This window comes from Myxocyprinus asiaticus, chromosome 32, assembly GCF_019703515.2.
Source record: "Myxocyprinus asiaticus isolate MX2 ecotype Aquarium Trade chromosome 32, UBuf_Myxa_2, whole genome shotgun sequence".
NCBI classification, from domain to species: Eukaryota; Metazoa; Chordata; class Actinopteri; order Cypriniformes; family Catostomidae; genus Myxocyprinus; species Myxocyprinus asiaticus.
Window position 1 is genome coordinate 15,838,625 of NC_059375.1, and position 16,894 is coordinate 15,855,518.

The 16,894-nt window shown below is 35.9% G+C and overlaps 1 protein-coding gene across 2 annotated transcripts in view; it reads right to left on the reverse strand.

Moving 5' to 3' along the window:
* The window catches only part of LOC127423174 (zinc transporter ZIP11-like), a 207,469-nt gene extending 191,149 nt beyond the window's left edge, over positions 1 to 16,320 (reverse strand). For both annotated transcript variants that reach the window (XM_051667299.1, XM_051667298.1), the window contains exons 1-3: positions 16,267 to 16,320; positions 15,533 to 15,645; positions 14,618 to 14,656 (exon numbers count right to left, since the gene is read on the reverse strand). In XM_051667299.1, coding sequence (XP_051523259.1) covers positions 14,618 to 14,656; positions 15,533 to 15,640 — 147 coding nt within the window. In that variant the 5' untranslated portion in view covers positions 15,641 to 15,645; positions 16,267 to 16,320. The remainder of the gene's footprint in view (positions 1 to 14,617; positions 14,657 to 15,532; positions 15,646 to 16,266) is intronic.
* Positions 16,321 to 16,894: the final 574 nt, after the last annotated feature.

Below are 16,894 nucleotides of genomic sequence, written 5' to 3' on the forward strand. Positions count from 1 at the left end.
CCTTGCTTTGTGCACTGGTGCACAGTCATGTTGGAACAGGAAGGGGCCATCCCTAAACTGTTCCCACAAAGTTGGGAGCATGGAATTGTCCAAAATCTCTTGGTATGCTGAAGCATTCAGAGTTCCTTTCACTGGAACTAAGGGGCCAAGCCCAGCTCCTGAAAAACAACCCCGCACCATAATCCCCCTCCACCAAACTTCACAGTTGGCACAATGCAGTCAGACAAGTACCATTCTCCTGGCAACCGCCAAACCCAGACTCGTCCATCAGATTGCCAGATGGAGAAGCGTGATTCGTCACTCCAGAGAACGCGTCTCCACTGCTCTAGAGTCCAGTGGCGGCGTGCTTTACACCACTGCATCCGATGCTTTGCATTGCACTTGGTGATGTATGGCTTGGATGCAGCTGCTCGGCCATGGAAACCCATTCCATGAAGCTCTCTACGCACTGTTCTTGAGCTAATCTGAAGGCCACATGAACTTTGGAGGTCTATAGCGATTGACTCTGCAGAAAGTTGGCGACCTCTGCGCACTATGCGCCTCAGCATCCGCTGACCCCGCTCTGTCATTTTACGTGGCCTACCACTTCGTGGCTGAGTTGCTGTCATTCCCAATCGCTTCCACTTTGTTATAATAGCACTGACAGTTGACTGTGGAATATTTAGTAGAGAGGAAATTTCACGATTGGACTTGTTGCACAGGTGGCATCCTATCACAGTACCACGCTGGAATTCACTGAACTCCTGAGAGCGGCCCATTCATTCATAAATGTTTGTAGAAGCAGTCTGCATGCCTAGGTGCTTCATTTTATACACCTGGGGCCATGGAAGTGATTGGAACACCTGAATTCAATTATTTGGATGGGTGAGCGAATACTTTTGGCAATATAGTGTATATCTCTTCTGAAGACATTCAACCACTGGAGTCATATGGATTACTTTATGCCACCTTAATGTGCTTTTTGACCACCATTCACTTGCGTTGAATGTACCAACAGAGCTGAGATATTCTTCTAAAAATCTTTGTGTTCAACAGAAGAAAGAACTTCACATCTGGGATGGCATTGTGGTGAGTAAATGAGATCATTTTTATTTTTGGGTGAACTATCCATTTAAGCATCACTTTTCTTTTTACTCTGTAATTATTGATTTTGAGGACATTTAACTGTGCAAATAAATACAATTCAAAAGATTATTTCTTTGCATTTAGGAAGAGGAGCTTGACCAAGCACCGACAGGAGCAGATGCCATCAATGCTTTGGAGCAGGAAGAGCGAAAGTTGCCTTTCAACCCACTGGATGCATTGATTGTCCTTGAAAATGAGCTGGGGACATCTGTCAAAACTTTTTGGGCTACTTTATGCCCTTCACATCAGCTACCCAAAGAATCTGACACTTTTTCCTTTCTTTTTTTGAGGTCATACAGTAAATGGTGTTGCATCTTGATGATGGCAATGTCTGGCCAAGTTGAAAAGATCTTTTGAATGAATAGTTTCATTTATAAATACAAATTGTTTCTGGTGTATTTGTTATAGTATTAGTTCAGAGAGTTTTCTCCTACCTGCATATATTTCTGCAGTGTGCAGTCTGTTTAGATTTATTGAAATTCTTTAAGTCATTGCATAGCCCATTTGTTTTTGTGTTTTTTGTTTATCATCATGATTTTGTTACTATTTTTGTATTTGAGAATGTATTTTGGTTGTAGGAGAGCATGAATATCTATGTTAGATTGTAAATTTGTAAACAACAATAAAAACCTTTGACATTCACCAGTTGTCTGTTAATTCTTCAGGTCATTTTATTTTAAAGTTAATTGAAAGTAAATAAACAGAACCTAGAATTTGAAGCTGCTAATAGCACTAACAATTGAGCTAAAATAACTTAAAATGCACAGTTGTGTAAACAGAGACTCTTAAGGTTAAAAAACCCCTCAAATGTAGTAGCTGTTGTGGCACAGTATTTTAAGTAAACATTTTTGAATGGAAGCTCATTAATTTGGCCATAGCCCAACGTTCTTTTTAGGTAACGCTGCTTAAAATTCCCAGTGGAATTTGCTTAAAAAGCGTGATGCAAAAATGATGCACTATATTTTTAAGCAAATCCAGCACATAATTTTTTTCAGTGCACTGACAGAAACCAAACTGAAAAGCAATGATAACCTCAAATCTCAACAAAGCTTCCATATCGTCTCATTTACAAGAATATAACACCATTAGCACAAACATGAAATGATATGACTATGCTGTCAATTATTGGCCACACACATTTCCACATATGTATGAGCAGATGAAGTGGATTACAAAGTAATCAATTAGACAACGTTCATTCACTTATACAATTTACAGCAATGTGGCAACAATTTTTTTGTGCAGAGGCTAGTTTATAATGGCTAGATTTTCCAAGCCAAGTAAATGGGTATATTCCCTGTTTTCTCTGTTAACCTCATGTAACCTCCCATCCCAAACCCCCTGTCCACATGCGTGGAAGTTGTATTTTGACTTTGCTATATGCAGCTCATAATTTCAATTAATTTAAACCGACTGAATACTGTTAACAAGACTCAAGACCAGACATGGGCAACTTATGGCCGGCGGGTCGGATCCGGCCCTCCACATGGATTAATCTGGCCCGCGGCTTATTTATCCTAAAAGCGTTTTTTTCATTGAATATTTGAGTTATCTTGCATTGGGACCTAATGTGCCTCCACAAGCAATTAATATGCTCAGGGTTGCCAGTTAAGAGATGCAAATCCCCCAATTAGAGATTTATACTTGTGCAAATTGGAAATATTCCGCCTAATGTTATACTGATTTAGTGCAATCTGGCAAAAATGCATGGGAGCGTGCTCTTTCTAGCTCTCGCTTACCCCTTTGAACGAACTTAGCGATCTCTAGTACGATATTCTGCTCAAGAAAAAGTGTGATACAGCCACTCCGTGTCCATTCTCAAGGCTGCATGTGCTGTTTGGTGCTACTAAGTTTGCGAGCAAACCTCAGTGATGAACTTTAATCAAATATAAACACAGATCTCGGCATCAGACACATGGAGGCGTAATCACTGACATGCAAGCAAATGCAAGCGAGAGACGAATATTTTTTTTTATTTGTGCAATTTAGAAATGTTGAAGTCCCTCGCGAGTCTCACCTTTTTAATTTAACTCTTGCAGTAATCATTTATCATAGTCATGCAGCCTGTTTAATTCAGTTGTGTGCTGAATGGAAAGCCAAACCATTGGCATACAAACTATTGACAAGGCCGGCATCATGACCCTTTTAGCATGTAAACGGGTAATGTTTTGAGAAAACTGGCCCGCTTTGGGACAAACATTAAAAGTTTTTTTATTATTATTATTCATTAAAACAGATCCATCATATAGAAAGTGTTAAACTGAATAATAAATTACCAGGGAAGTAGAGATGGTTAAAAAAAAAAAAAATTATAATTATGCTCAGCCTTTATTCCGTTTTTTTTTTTTTTTTTTTTTTACTTTGGTAAGAAACCTTTTTAAGTTTTGTCATTGAAACCTCTTTGGGTATAAAGATTAGCGTCTTTCATATGCTGCTTTAAAAAATGCATTAATTTTTGACACGTCAGCATGCTGATAAACATGATGTCCACATATGTGAATTTTGGGACATTATTCCCCGCAAAAGATGAAAAAAAACTTGTTAGTTATTTTGAATAACTTTCAACATTACCATATATGTGGGTCATTTCACTTCATTTTAATATATATTTTTTTATATTTTATTTTATCACTGTACAATACTGTTCTATTCATTAACATTAGCAAATGCATACCTATAGTCACTGTTTTACATTGAGTGCATCCAAAAGCTGAAAAATGTTGCTTTCAGAGGCTTTATATCGAGTTAGAATGAAAATTTCGAACTGTTCCGAGACCAGTGCACACAGACAGCACACTGGAGGTTAAGTCATTCACTAAATAGGGAGCAAGGGAGCATCCTATAGCTCTCTATACAACTAAGTGCATTCAATCCAAACATCTGGTCAAAAGTTCAGTTTCAGGCTGTAGATGATGTTTGGACCACTCAACATGGTTGGCAGCTGAGTATGTGAGCAGAGCAGAGTGGAGCGTCATGATTTTGCCTGGAGCGAGGAGTGGGTTTTTACAAAATCAGAGCGTCATTGTTTTCTCTTGCTCCAAGAGTGCTCCACTAATGCTCCATCAGGGGCACAGCCGCTCCACTCCACTCACATACTCTGGTTGGCAGACATAGGACAATGGTAACCAGTACATAGATTAGATTCAGAATTTATCATTTTATTTTAACATGGTTGGCAGTGATTGGCTGATGCTAGCAACTACTTTGAATCAGAATTAATTATGCTAATTTCTGATGTGATGTCTGTAACATCTCAAAAACATGAAAAACCAACTCTCCTGGAAACATAAACAATTTGATGAAAAAAATCTGACTTTTTATAGCTTGGTTTTATTTAAAATTTCACAACCTGTGCCACTGTCCACATATGAGGACATACATTTTTAGGAAAACTATTTGCTCTAGAAACTTTTTTTCTTTGCTTGTTTATTAGTTGCTACTAGTTACAAATCAAAAAGGGAAATGGAAAATGCACACAGCAGTCACGCTCGGGTCTCAGGAGTTTAAATCATGTAATATTGACAATAATGATGACAAGCCTATTTATCATAATTTTCTTTGGACGAGCAACAACCTAAAACTGAAGTGTGTAATTTCTGCACCAAAACTAATGACCATTCTACCACTGTTCAGACAAACAGGTAGCCCTGCCCCAAACTCACACCACTGGTTGAGCCAGAAGTTGCTATGTTGACCACTACAGAGAGTTTCAGCTGTATTTACACTCTGAGGAAACCACCTACGAATGGCTTATAGATGACTCTACACATTAAACTGGTATATGAGAAAGTAATTTAACTTTAAAAGAAATATGCATATCAGATTTCCCTGATGTAGACTGAATTACAAAGTAATTACAACAAATACACTGAATAAATGATTCAAATTATATGTACAAATTAATTTACTGTTGAACAGTGAAAAAAGATATATTAACCAATTAATTGATTTGTTTTTCTCCTTTCAGTCTGAGCTGTAATACACCAATTGTATATCATGCAGTGAGCAGTACTTTGATCACTGCAGTCCTGTGCTATTTCTTGAACTCACTGTCCTACTATTGATTTCTAATCAAACTCAGTGAAGGGGGATTGAGAGCTCTAGACCGTGCTTAAATTCTACATCCTGTCTAATTAAATCCATTCAACTTCCCTCAGAGCTCTGCTCAATACACTGGCTGCCGTGCTAATGATTACATGCGGGAGGTCCATTTCAAGTTAAGCTACACTTTTTGGACAGTATTACAATTTCAAAGTGAACACTGACAACCTAACACATACACTTTGTCTGGGAAACATGTCCCCTGGAAGTCTGCTATCAGAAACATAAGCATACACTCATGGTGACAAACACACAAATAGAGCATTCTTTTGTCTTTTCACATCACTCAACTCATCGCTATTATTGCTTTGCCTTCAAGAGTGATTTACCCAATCAAGTTTTCTAAAATAAAAACTTCATAATACATTTTCTAATACACCACTTCATCAATGTCCCTCTGTCTCCCCTGTAATCATTTGTTTAAAGGGTCATGACATAAAACGAGATTTTCCTTGATCTTTTTAAATTAAAGAGTTTCTATGTACTATGCAAACATACTGTAACATTCAGAACTAAAAACTTCCTCCCCATCCCAACAAGACTAAGGATGCTCCAAACATCATTTTTACCATTTTTTCTGTCCTGATCCCAATACCTGAAATCTCAGGATCGGCCGATACGATACCGATACAGATCCCAATCCGATACCAGTGATGTTTTTTCTTAATCAGTTCAGAATATCTACACCTCACTCTGTGTAACTGATTGTGGGTACTCTTTTATATGTAAAGAAACAAAAAAACAAAAAAAATCGAACTACCCATTATTTCATTATAGAGAAAAAAATAAATACAAAATAAAAAAACAATTACATAAAAAATGTGTAGCCTATTAAGAAAAACTTTATTTTTTAATTGGTCTACTGCATAATACAGCAGCAAAATTCACAGTGATTCCATTTAAAATCTTCAGAAGAAAAAAAAACTATTCTCTTTTTTTCTTTGCTATAGTTTTAATTGAATTTCAGTCCACTTTTCAATCACAGTTATTTTTTTCAGAGCCCAGTAAAGTTAAATAAATATTTTTATAATTTAATATGAAAAAATAAAAAATAACAAAATATTATTGTTGTTGATATTAATAATAATAACAATAATAGTAATAATAAATATTAGAATTTTATTATACAACAGTAATGTATTTCAGTCTTTATCACCTGGTGATAAAATTTTTATTTTGACAAAACACTCCAGGAATGCGGTGACCTTAAGAGTATCTTTGTGTGGACTAGTTCACAGTAGTTTAAAGGGGTCATGAAATGCTCTTTTTTTTACAGTTTTATTATCTTCCTTGAGGTCCACTGATAATGTTAGTAAAGTATTTTTGCATTAAAACAGTCATAATTTAGTAATGTATGATCATTTCTGAGGGTCTCTGGCCCTCTGTCTGAAACGCTCAGTTTTGGCCTAAGCGCCTCCTTTAAACTTCAATGTAAATGCCCGCTGTTATGATTGGCTAACATCATGTATCCCCTTGAATACAGCCATTTTTGAAACTTCCCATGCTTCAATAACAGTTCCTTTGCAAAGCTTGAATCATATGAGTGGTATGATATGAGCCGAACATACAATCCACTTTAAAATACCCTGAAAACACATCCACATCCAGTTTCCAGTATCATTCCATCAAGTTTTCATATACCAACATCTAAAAATAGTGCAGATGGGCAAAAGAACGTGAGGCAGCAGCTGAATGACAGAGAGCTTCTCCACTTCAGAGGTGTAACTTGACACCGCATCTTTTAAAAGTGGCCCGAGATTTATATCAAGTGGTCAAAGACGTCTGTCTGTGCATGTTTATGTAAAAAAACATTTAAATCCAGACAGAATCCTTTGAAGAATACTTCAATGGATAGGTCGGACTGTTGGGAGGATTATTGGCACTCCCCTACCCACCCTGCTAGAACTGTACACATCCAGAGTGATGAAAAGGAAAAATCACTCTTGACCCCATTTGCCCAGCACACTTCCTTTTCGAACTGTTGCGCACGCAGACTATATATTTAATATATTTATTTATCAAGCACAGACTTTTGAGATTCACAAAGCTATCGTATGTGTTCAAGAGACTTTAAATAAAATGCACGAGTCATATGTAAGTTTTGAATGGTGCTTTTATGCCATTTTTAGAGCTTGATGATAACAACCATGACTAACACACAGTATCGGATTTGGATTAGGCTCCTCAGACCAAGACCAGATCCAGTTAAAAATGTCAGTATTGGAGTCAATACCGATCCAGGTATCGAATCGGTTAATCCCTATAAAAAGACAATTTATTAAGTTGTTTTGACAAAGCCAACACAGTGTTATTCTACAGATTTTTTTAAATCCCTTAACCAAGACCAAAATTATCAATTGCAACATCTCCTAGAGCTTTCAAGCTACATCTACCAAACTTGGCACAGGCCTTCAGACTGTTCTAACTCGGGTTGCACTGTCTTTTCTAACTGATCGGACTCACAGTTTTCTGGTAATCTAATGGTTTGTCTGTCTGGCTTTAGGGATAGTGAAACGTCAAGCTTTCAAAAATTTAACTTTCAGACAACGCTTTGTCAAGCCAATGTCAAAGTTTGACTTGACATCTGCTGTAGTTGAAAATAAGCAGCAAAAATGTCTCGTTCCAATACCAGTGGATTTCTGACATCAGAAACCCAAATTCATCAACACATGACAAAACACCAAATGTTGTGCTGTTCCTTGTGGTGGAGTAATACATGTGGCTTTGCATAACATTAAAAACAAGGCTGAAGTTTTTATGTTTAATAAAATACCTGACCACATTTCAGTGTGAATTAATGCAGGCTTTGCAAGGATGCTGTATTGACGGATTGGGGCCGCAGCAATTATTTATGACCACCACAGCAAAGCCATAGCCCAAGTGAGCGCAGCAGAGCACTCTCATTTCACATGTGAAATTGCATAAAAATTTGAATAACAACACAAAAGCACCTCAGATGAAAAATAAAATGGTAAAAAAATTAAGCTTTGACACCTTTAAAAATAGACCCTGTTTAGTATAGTCAGAGCTGTGGCATAGAAGTGGTGCATGTGTTCAAATCGTTAAAGCCATAGAGCTACTAGGAAAGCAGGTTCAAGTATGGATTTTTCACATAATAAGTTTTCGTCACTCTTCACTTTCTAACAAAAAGGCAATAGCACAGACACACACACACACACACACACACACACTATTCAACTTCTAGTAATTAAAGTCATTAATCTTCAGAGAAAAACAAAGACTGGCCAAACAAACGCTTCCTCTAGACGTGTATTTCTGTTCACGGCTTTCATGGAACACCTACAAATTTCCCCACACAAAATTCCCCACACAAATCAGACTAACAGCCCTTGAACATTTCTTAAAGAGCACCTATTATGGTTTTTCAAATATTTGTGAATGTAAAAAATGTGCAAAGTTTCAAAAATCAAAAAGTGCACGACAAATGGAGTTATTGACTCCCAAAAGAAAGAACCGATTCTGAACACCTGAAACGAGTCGTTAGTAATTCCAGACTCACTTCCTGTACTAACCTACATAATTTGGTAACAAAAAACCCGCCTCTGGTCTTCATTGGCTGCTCGTGAACAGCTTTGTCCCGCCCCCAAACACCACACCTAGCGGTAGACCAATCACAACAGACTGGGACATCTGACGAGTTTATAATGAATCATTTAGAACGGATCATTGAACGGGTCATTTTTGACACTGGGAAAAAAGGTAAAGCTGCAATTTAAATTATAGCAAAGTAAAGTGTTTTTTGACCTTGGATGCATGTAAATCTATTGTATGAGACCTTTAAAACAAAATTAGGCCCGTTTAAAAACCATAATAGGTGCTCTTTAAACTTCCTAACAGCCTGTCCAGATGCTGTCACCCTACCTTCCCTTCTTTGCAACACAATGAGAAAGAATGATCTTCTCAGGAATATCTGCTGTTGGCAGAGTCATCCTGCCAGATGCTGCAGTGTATAATATCTAACAAGAACACAGATGCTTGAGGCATAAATAGACCAGAAAATTAAAGGACATCCATATGGACAACTGCAGACTCCAGAAACTGATGATGATGATGATGATGATGATGATGCAGGACTCACAATAAGGATGGCCTTTTGGGCTAGGGTCACTGCGAGAGAGTTTCTGGCCATTTGACAGAACTGACACTTGCCCTATAGACGTAGACAGATGGTAATCAAAATGCAGTGTAAAGACTCTGTAGGTGACAGGTGTCAATCTTCCCCGCTATCTTATTTCATGTGGCCCGCAAGCTAATTTCAGAAATGTAGAATGGCAGGTGAACAGAACATTTTACTGCCCAATCAGTTAGCGCTTTCCTCGTGAATATAAATTAGGCTTCCCTTGACCTACTAACCTTATTTTTGGAATGCATTTTGCTCGCTCCAAAAGCCAAACAAAATAGTGCTTTCAGCAACCATTTATCAGCATGGCTCAATGGATAGAGCAGTGCACATCCAGAGCAGGTGGGTTTACTCATGGACCGGTCTCAACCGCGCAGCACAGATCATTATCAACAGCGTTAACCGTTCCCTGCATCGATTTCAGCACAAAAGAAAGGAAAGAGCTGCACGAGTGCAAAGAAGACGTGCTTATCCGTGGACTGGTCTCGACCACGCAGCAGTGCAGACCATTATAGGACACTTTCAAGCGGCATTTTTGCACCTTTGAAGGGCACTGTGGGAAGGAGACACGCTTGTGAGAAGTGAGGCACAGATCGCGAAACCCGTTTGAATGCGGCACAAAATTTTCTGTTGCAAAACTCCAAACGTATCGGGGATTAAACTAGTTTAAAATCATATTAACACATTCTAAACAGCACTGACAATGAAAACAGCAGAAAACACTGTGCCATATACTTTATTGGAATATTTTTCAATCCATGTTGTTACCATGGTCTTATTATTCCATTGTTAAAACTATGGAAGAACTATGGTAAATTTTCACAAATGTAATGCAAGTGGTTTTGTTTGCCTTCAGAAATTCCAAGAGATGACTTTAATAACACTTAGGAGCCTGATGAAAGGAATCTGTAAAGGAGACCCATCATGCTCTGTTAAAACATTTCAATTTAGCCCTATATAAATTAGGTGTTAATTATTTCACAGATGTTAACGTTAACATCCTCATTTACATCTGCATCCCAATCTCAAAATCAATGCTTCACTGTCAAATGTGCATCTCAATGCACAAAATATGCAATATTATCGGTAATTGCATGGGGCTACCAAATTCAGGTGCCAGTGCCACATTTTCAACTGGCCCTTTGAGGGCACACATAATGCTGATGTGGCCCGGGTTGAAATGGAGTTTGACACCGCTGCTCTATAGTGTTAATATATGCCTAGGTAGACTTTAAAATTCACTTGACATAATTCACTTTTATATATATATATATGTATATTATATATATATATATATATATATATATATACACACACAAAAGATGCAATGAAATCTTATGTCAGAAAGCTTAAATCTAAGTGATTTAAACTTACATTTGAAATGTCATATGTGGTATAAAACATGGAGAGCTTATAATTTTCTAATAATTGCATGTATTGAATGTAAATTTTTGCCATGTTGTCATTTTATCGTTTTCATGTTCACCCCCCCACCCCATAACGTTTGAATTGTTGCAATTCACCTTGAAGCATGTTGGTTCTGTTTATGGTTTAGAACATCTTTATGAAGTACTTTATAAATTATCTATGGAAAAAACATTTATGTGAAAAATACGCTTGGAACCAAGACAGCTGAAAATGTGGGTGGGCACTGTTGCGCTGGACCAGTGCTATATTGTCACTACATACGATTGTTGTTCAAGTAAAGAAGCATGTGTTAAATATTCAATATTGCTGTGAATTGTGCTAATTATATTTCACAAAGGTAACGTTAACTAGCTGGCTAACAAAGATAAGGTTGTCAACATTGCAACTGTAAAATCGAATTAGTTGACCTTACTTAGATTTTTCAAGGCAATTGGTTTGCATGCTTTTTCTAAGTAAACATACTTATTTGGATCAAGTAAACTGAACTTAATTTAAGTAAACTTAACTCATCTGTGATTTAAGTATCATTGTTTTTATTTAATTATTTAAAAATTGAGTTATAGCACATCTTGTACAGTATAAGGGATATTATGACTGGAATCTCAGTTAGCAATATGGCAAATTGGATTCTCCTCAGTACTTCTTAGTGCACATAAATCTGCACTTTTGTAAAGTACAACTGAGTAAAGAAGAATGGCTTAAATTTAACAAGTTCACCCGAGGTAACACTAATCACCCTAATGATGACTTCACATGAATCACAACCATCAAACAGTTACAAAAAAACAACAACAACAGTCAAAAGAATTAAAACTATATACATTTTTAAATAACAATAATTATATTTCTCCATAAGTTCTCATGTTTTGACCAATCATACATCATTTATTCAAGTTCAAGGGCTTATGGGTATTCCACACAGCCGCAATTTTGTACTTGATCATTTTGAGTTAGTCGTACTCGGAGCCAAAATTTAAAGAATTTATATATTTGAGTTATGATTCCAAAATGTGACATTTCCAGTAGTTTAATTAGGGCCACTTAAATGTTTTTATTAATGACAACTTTAGGGTTTAGAGAGTAACGGTAACTTAATTAAAACTAGTAAGGATAGTAGAAGCTTAAGTTGAGTAAACAGTTATTATTATAATTTTTTTACAATTTGACATAACTATTAGTACTTACAGTAGTCTTGAAAGCATCAGACAAATCAGTAATATTTTGCACAGTATACCATCGTTTTCCATCAAATGTATTCCTAGCGTCTGTGGCTCGAAATTATAAATGCATAATTTCCAACTATTAGTAAAAAATTCAAAACCTAATAAATTTGTTTGGAAAGAAAACTTAATATTGATCTTTTTTTGTGGTGGGACCAGTGAAAATGTTGGTAGGGAAAGTACAAATCTGAACTACTGGCCAGCCTGACCTGCAAAAAACATTGTTATTGTTGAGCCATGTGATGATGCTAAACTATATGTTGGGAATGCTTATTATGGTATAAAAAAATGTAATGATTTACAGAGTGCCAACTGTTAAATATTTGAATCTAATCATTAGGCATGTCATTATTTGAAAGTCCAGACAACAGTGGTTGCTTGACTGCAGGAAACGAGAAAGAAAGAAATGAGGAACTGGATTAAGACAGTGAAAGACAGAGATGATGAATGATCCACTGTCTGCCCTTGTCACTATATTTTGCTGTAGCTGAACTCTCATAATACAGAACACTTGCAATAGCCTTCGTCTACTTTTGCAGTACCTTTTATACAGATAAACTAATACTGCTGTGCATTTGCAGTACATAAATCAACATGATAAACCAATACACAATGGCATGATGTTTGTGTTCTTTTGAAGCTAAAGATTAAAGGGGTAGTTTACACAAAAATGAAAATTCTCTCATCATTTACTCACCCTCATGCCATCCCAGATGTGTATGACTTTCTTTCTCCTGCTGAACACAAATGAAGATTTTTAGAAGAACATTTCAGCTCTGTAGGTCCATACAATGCAAGTTAATGGGCACCAAAATTCTGAAGCTCCAAAAAGCACATAAAGGCAGTATTAAAAGTAATCCATAAGACTCCAGTGGTTAAATCCATGTCTTCAGAAGTGATATGACAAGTGTAGATAAGAAACAGATCAATATTTTAGTCCTTTATTACGATGAATCCCCACTTTCACATTCATCTTCTTTTGTTTTGGCGATTCTCATTCTTCATGCATATCGCCACCTACTGGGCAGGGAGGACTTAAATACTTATCTGTTTCTCACCTACACTTATCATATCTCTTCTGAATATGTGGACTACTTTTATGCTGACTTTGTGTTCTTTTTGGAGCAGCAAAATTTTGACATCTATTCACTTGCATTGTATGGACCTAAAGAGCGGAGATATTCTTCAAAAAAATCTAGATTTGTGCTCAACAGAAGAAAGAAAGTCATACACATCTGGGATGGGATGAAGGTGAGTAAATGATGAGAGAATTTTCATTTTTGGGTGAACTATCCCTTTAAGTATCATTACACAGGTTGAGTACCATTTATGCAAGAATTTATAATGAGTGCAATGTGTAGAACATGCAGAGAGAAAAATAAACATTTGTACCCATTATTAGTCTGGTGTGATTTTCAATTTCAATTTATGAAGCATGCATTTTTAATGACATGGAAATCACATTTTTCCTCATTCAATGCAACAAAATATTTTACGCCCCTTCAGGCAGGCACAAAAGGTAAATTGTTGTTTCTGAATATTTGATAAGAGCGCTGCAAACCTGATTTTGCATTCATATGTTTAGGGAAAGAATAATGGGATAGTGTAATTAAATCTGTGTCGCAGATAAATATCATCTATTCTTTTCTAAGCCTTAATAACAGTTGCCTGTTGAATTTCCTTCTATGAGATACAGATGCATATAAGAAAAATAACAAAGCGCATAACGTGCCCCTGCCTGTTTTTCTCTGATTGTCAATTATCTGTTTTATTGTGTAAAGCCAGTGAGACAGAGAGAGAGACACATGCGATGGCAAGACAAGAATTCATAGCACAGAAGTGAAGAAATGATGGGGTCATACACTGAGATCCAAAATGTTTCATTGCAAGTTATATTATTACCATAACAATTTGGGTAACACTTTACAAAAAGGTTCCATTTATTAACATAAGTTAATGCATTAGCCGTCATTAACAAACAATGAACAATATATTTCTTACAGCATTTATTAATCTTAGTTTATGTTAGTTAATAAAACTGTTCATTGTTAGTTCATAGTGCATTATCTAATGTTAACATGTACAACTTTTGATTTTAAAATTGCATTACTATATGTTGAAATTAACCTTAACTAAGCTTGATAAGTACTGTTAATTGTTAATTCATGTTAACTAATGATGTTAACTAATGTTAACAAATGGAACCTTAAAGTGTTACCAAAATTTGATAAAATTAAAAAAGTATATGAATTTCAGAAATTCTTAGTATTTGTTATTGCCACCCTTTTTATTTAATTAAAGACCGCTCTCAAGTTGGCATGGACTCCACAACTTTGTGCAAACCCTGAGGATCCTTGTTATTCAGCATGATTTGAGAACGTTTCAAAGAGCACAAGATCTTGTGTGCTTCAATGAAAGCAAGGAAATATGAGCTTTTGTTCAAGAGTTAGCAAGTCACAAATTTCCCTTTTTTATTTCCTATAAATAATCTGTTTATTTCCTCATTTAAATAAAAAAAAAATAAATAAAAAAATATGTGGTCTCAGACTTCCGGACTCCACAGTATAAAGCATGAAACAAAATTAGTACGAGTGTTTCTTACCCCTGCTGCAAAGCCCAGGCTGCCATCCAAGATCCGCTTCTATGTGGAGAAAAGAAAAGACAGCATAAAACAGAGAAATGAGAGGAAGAAAGGGGTAAGATGAGACAAGTCATCAAGCTAACATGGTTTCACTCTTCATTACGAAACTTTATATCACTCTATATTAAGATAAAAAAATGTCACAGCTATATTACTTCAACTTAAATATCAGAGCAGTTAAAAAAACTGGACTTTTGTGTACAAAAAAAGCACAAATCTGGGTTCCAGTGAGGCACTTACAATGGAAGTGAATGGGGGCCAATCAGTAAACGTTAAAACACTCACTGTTTCAAAAGTATAGTTACAAGACATAAACAATATGCATGTTAACATGATTTTAGTGTGATGAAATCACTCACTAACATGTTCTGTGTAAAGTTAGACAATTTTACAACTTTGTTGCCATGACGATGTAATGTTAACAAACCCTAAAACGACTGAAAAAATTATGATTTAAACAACTTTACAGCTCAAATAATACACAAGTTTTAACAGACGAATTAATGTGTTTTTATAAAATTATGAGTTTCATATTTCTGCTTTTAAACCCTCCAAAAATTGGCCCCATTCACTTCCATTGTAAGTGCCTCACTGCAACCGCCATTTTTGCTTTTTTTTTTTAAGAAGTCAAAATTAATTTTTGTGGTAATTAATATTATGCCACAAATGCTGTCGATTGAGCTCAACTTGTATTGAACCCGTAATATTCCTTTAAGGGTCTCTAAATGATCACTTGAATAATTTGTGACACAGCACCTTTCAAGAAATCATTTAAAACCACATTTTAGATTTCCATAACCAAATCAGTTCAGTGTCAAATTACAAAACCTGGCTATAAAGTAACAAAGCTGAGGAGCTGATGTGCGATCTGCTCACCTGTCTACTGGAGAAGACGAAGACCAGGGCGGCTCCGGCTGCAGTGAGACCCCAGGTGAAAAGGGTCCCCAGCAGGGCCTGAACCACAGGACTGACACCTGGAATCATGACGCCTGTGCGAAGAAATACAGAGAGAACAGGAGAGATGCAGTTTATTCATGACACAGGAGGGTGTGAACCAAATCCTGTTTATCCAGGACTTTTGCTAACAATGATGCTCTGTAAGAATAAACAAGCCCATCCTTAAAAGGTTCTGTTTATTTATATAATTAGAATTAACATCCACGTAATAAAAAGCTGTCAAATCTGCTAATGTAGCAATTTTGCGTCAAAAATGTCTGTAAAATCGTTGCCATATACCAGAGAATGTTAAAATTAAAACAAAATCTAGAGTAGTATAACATGCATTATGTGAATAGGGATGAGTGCAACACCTGTTATCAAAAATAAATCAAACAATTAGCTGTCTTAACTCCATAGTTGCAAATTGTTTTTTAGTTGGCAATTTCTCTATATGATATTATTAAGTGAATGCAATGATGTCTACTGCAACAACTCCTATTAAAGACTCCTATAAAGTTGATCTGCTTCAAACCAACGTGAACTTTTGCTGCATTTACACATTTGAACATTTCTAACACAGAAAATAGGAGTTCTTAAATAAGTTGTGCTTTTGTCACTTGCATTCATTCATTTTACAGCACATACATTGTTTACTATACTATTGTACTTACTGTTTACTGGCACCAACTGAACTGCGTTCACTTCCTGCTTCCCTGTGTACACGTGTCTCTGTTGCGGCATATGTCCCGCCTCTCTCGAGCTCCTATTGGCTAACTCACACTCAACTTTTTTTTTAAAGTGACCACGTCAACGCTCTCAGGTGATCAAATAATGTTCGACGTTTGATAGTTTGACAGATAAAGCCAGTCTCGCTTCTCGACACGGTAATGAATTAACTTTATCGGTTTTTATTCCCAAATGATAGTTTAAACTGTGTTCATGCCAGGACTGTTTAGACTGCTCAAAAGAATGAATAAATGAATGAATGAGAAATCATTTTAAAATCTAGTTTAAAACACATGTGTCAAGTTTGTAGAAATGTAGTTACAGTAATATCTGTGTCCATGTTGGTTTCATACATAAAAATAAACCAAAAACATGTATACCAGTTTCTACAAAAAAAAAAAAAAAGAAAAAAAAATGCAATGTTAAAAATAATAATAATAATAATAATAATAATAATAATAATAATTAATTAGATTTTAATAAATTAAGTAGTGCAACCATTAAGTGAAAGGCATTAAAATACTTTCCTTGCACCTTAAATACACATGAGTCAATAATCATTAATCATTAAAC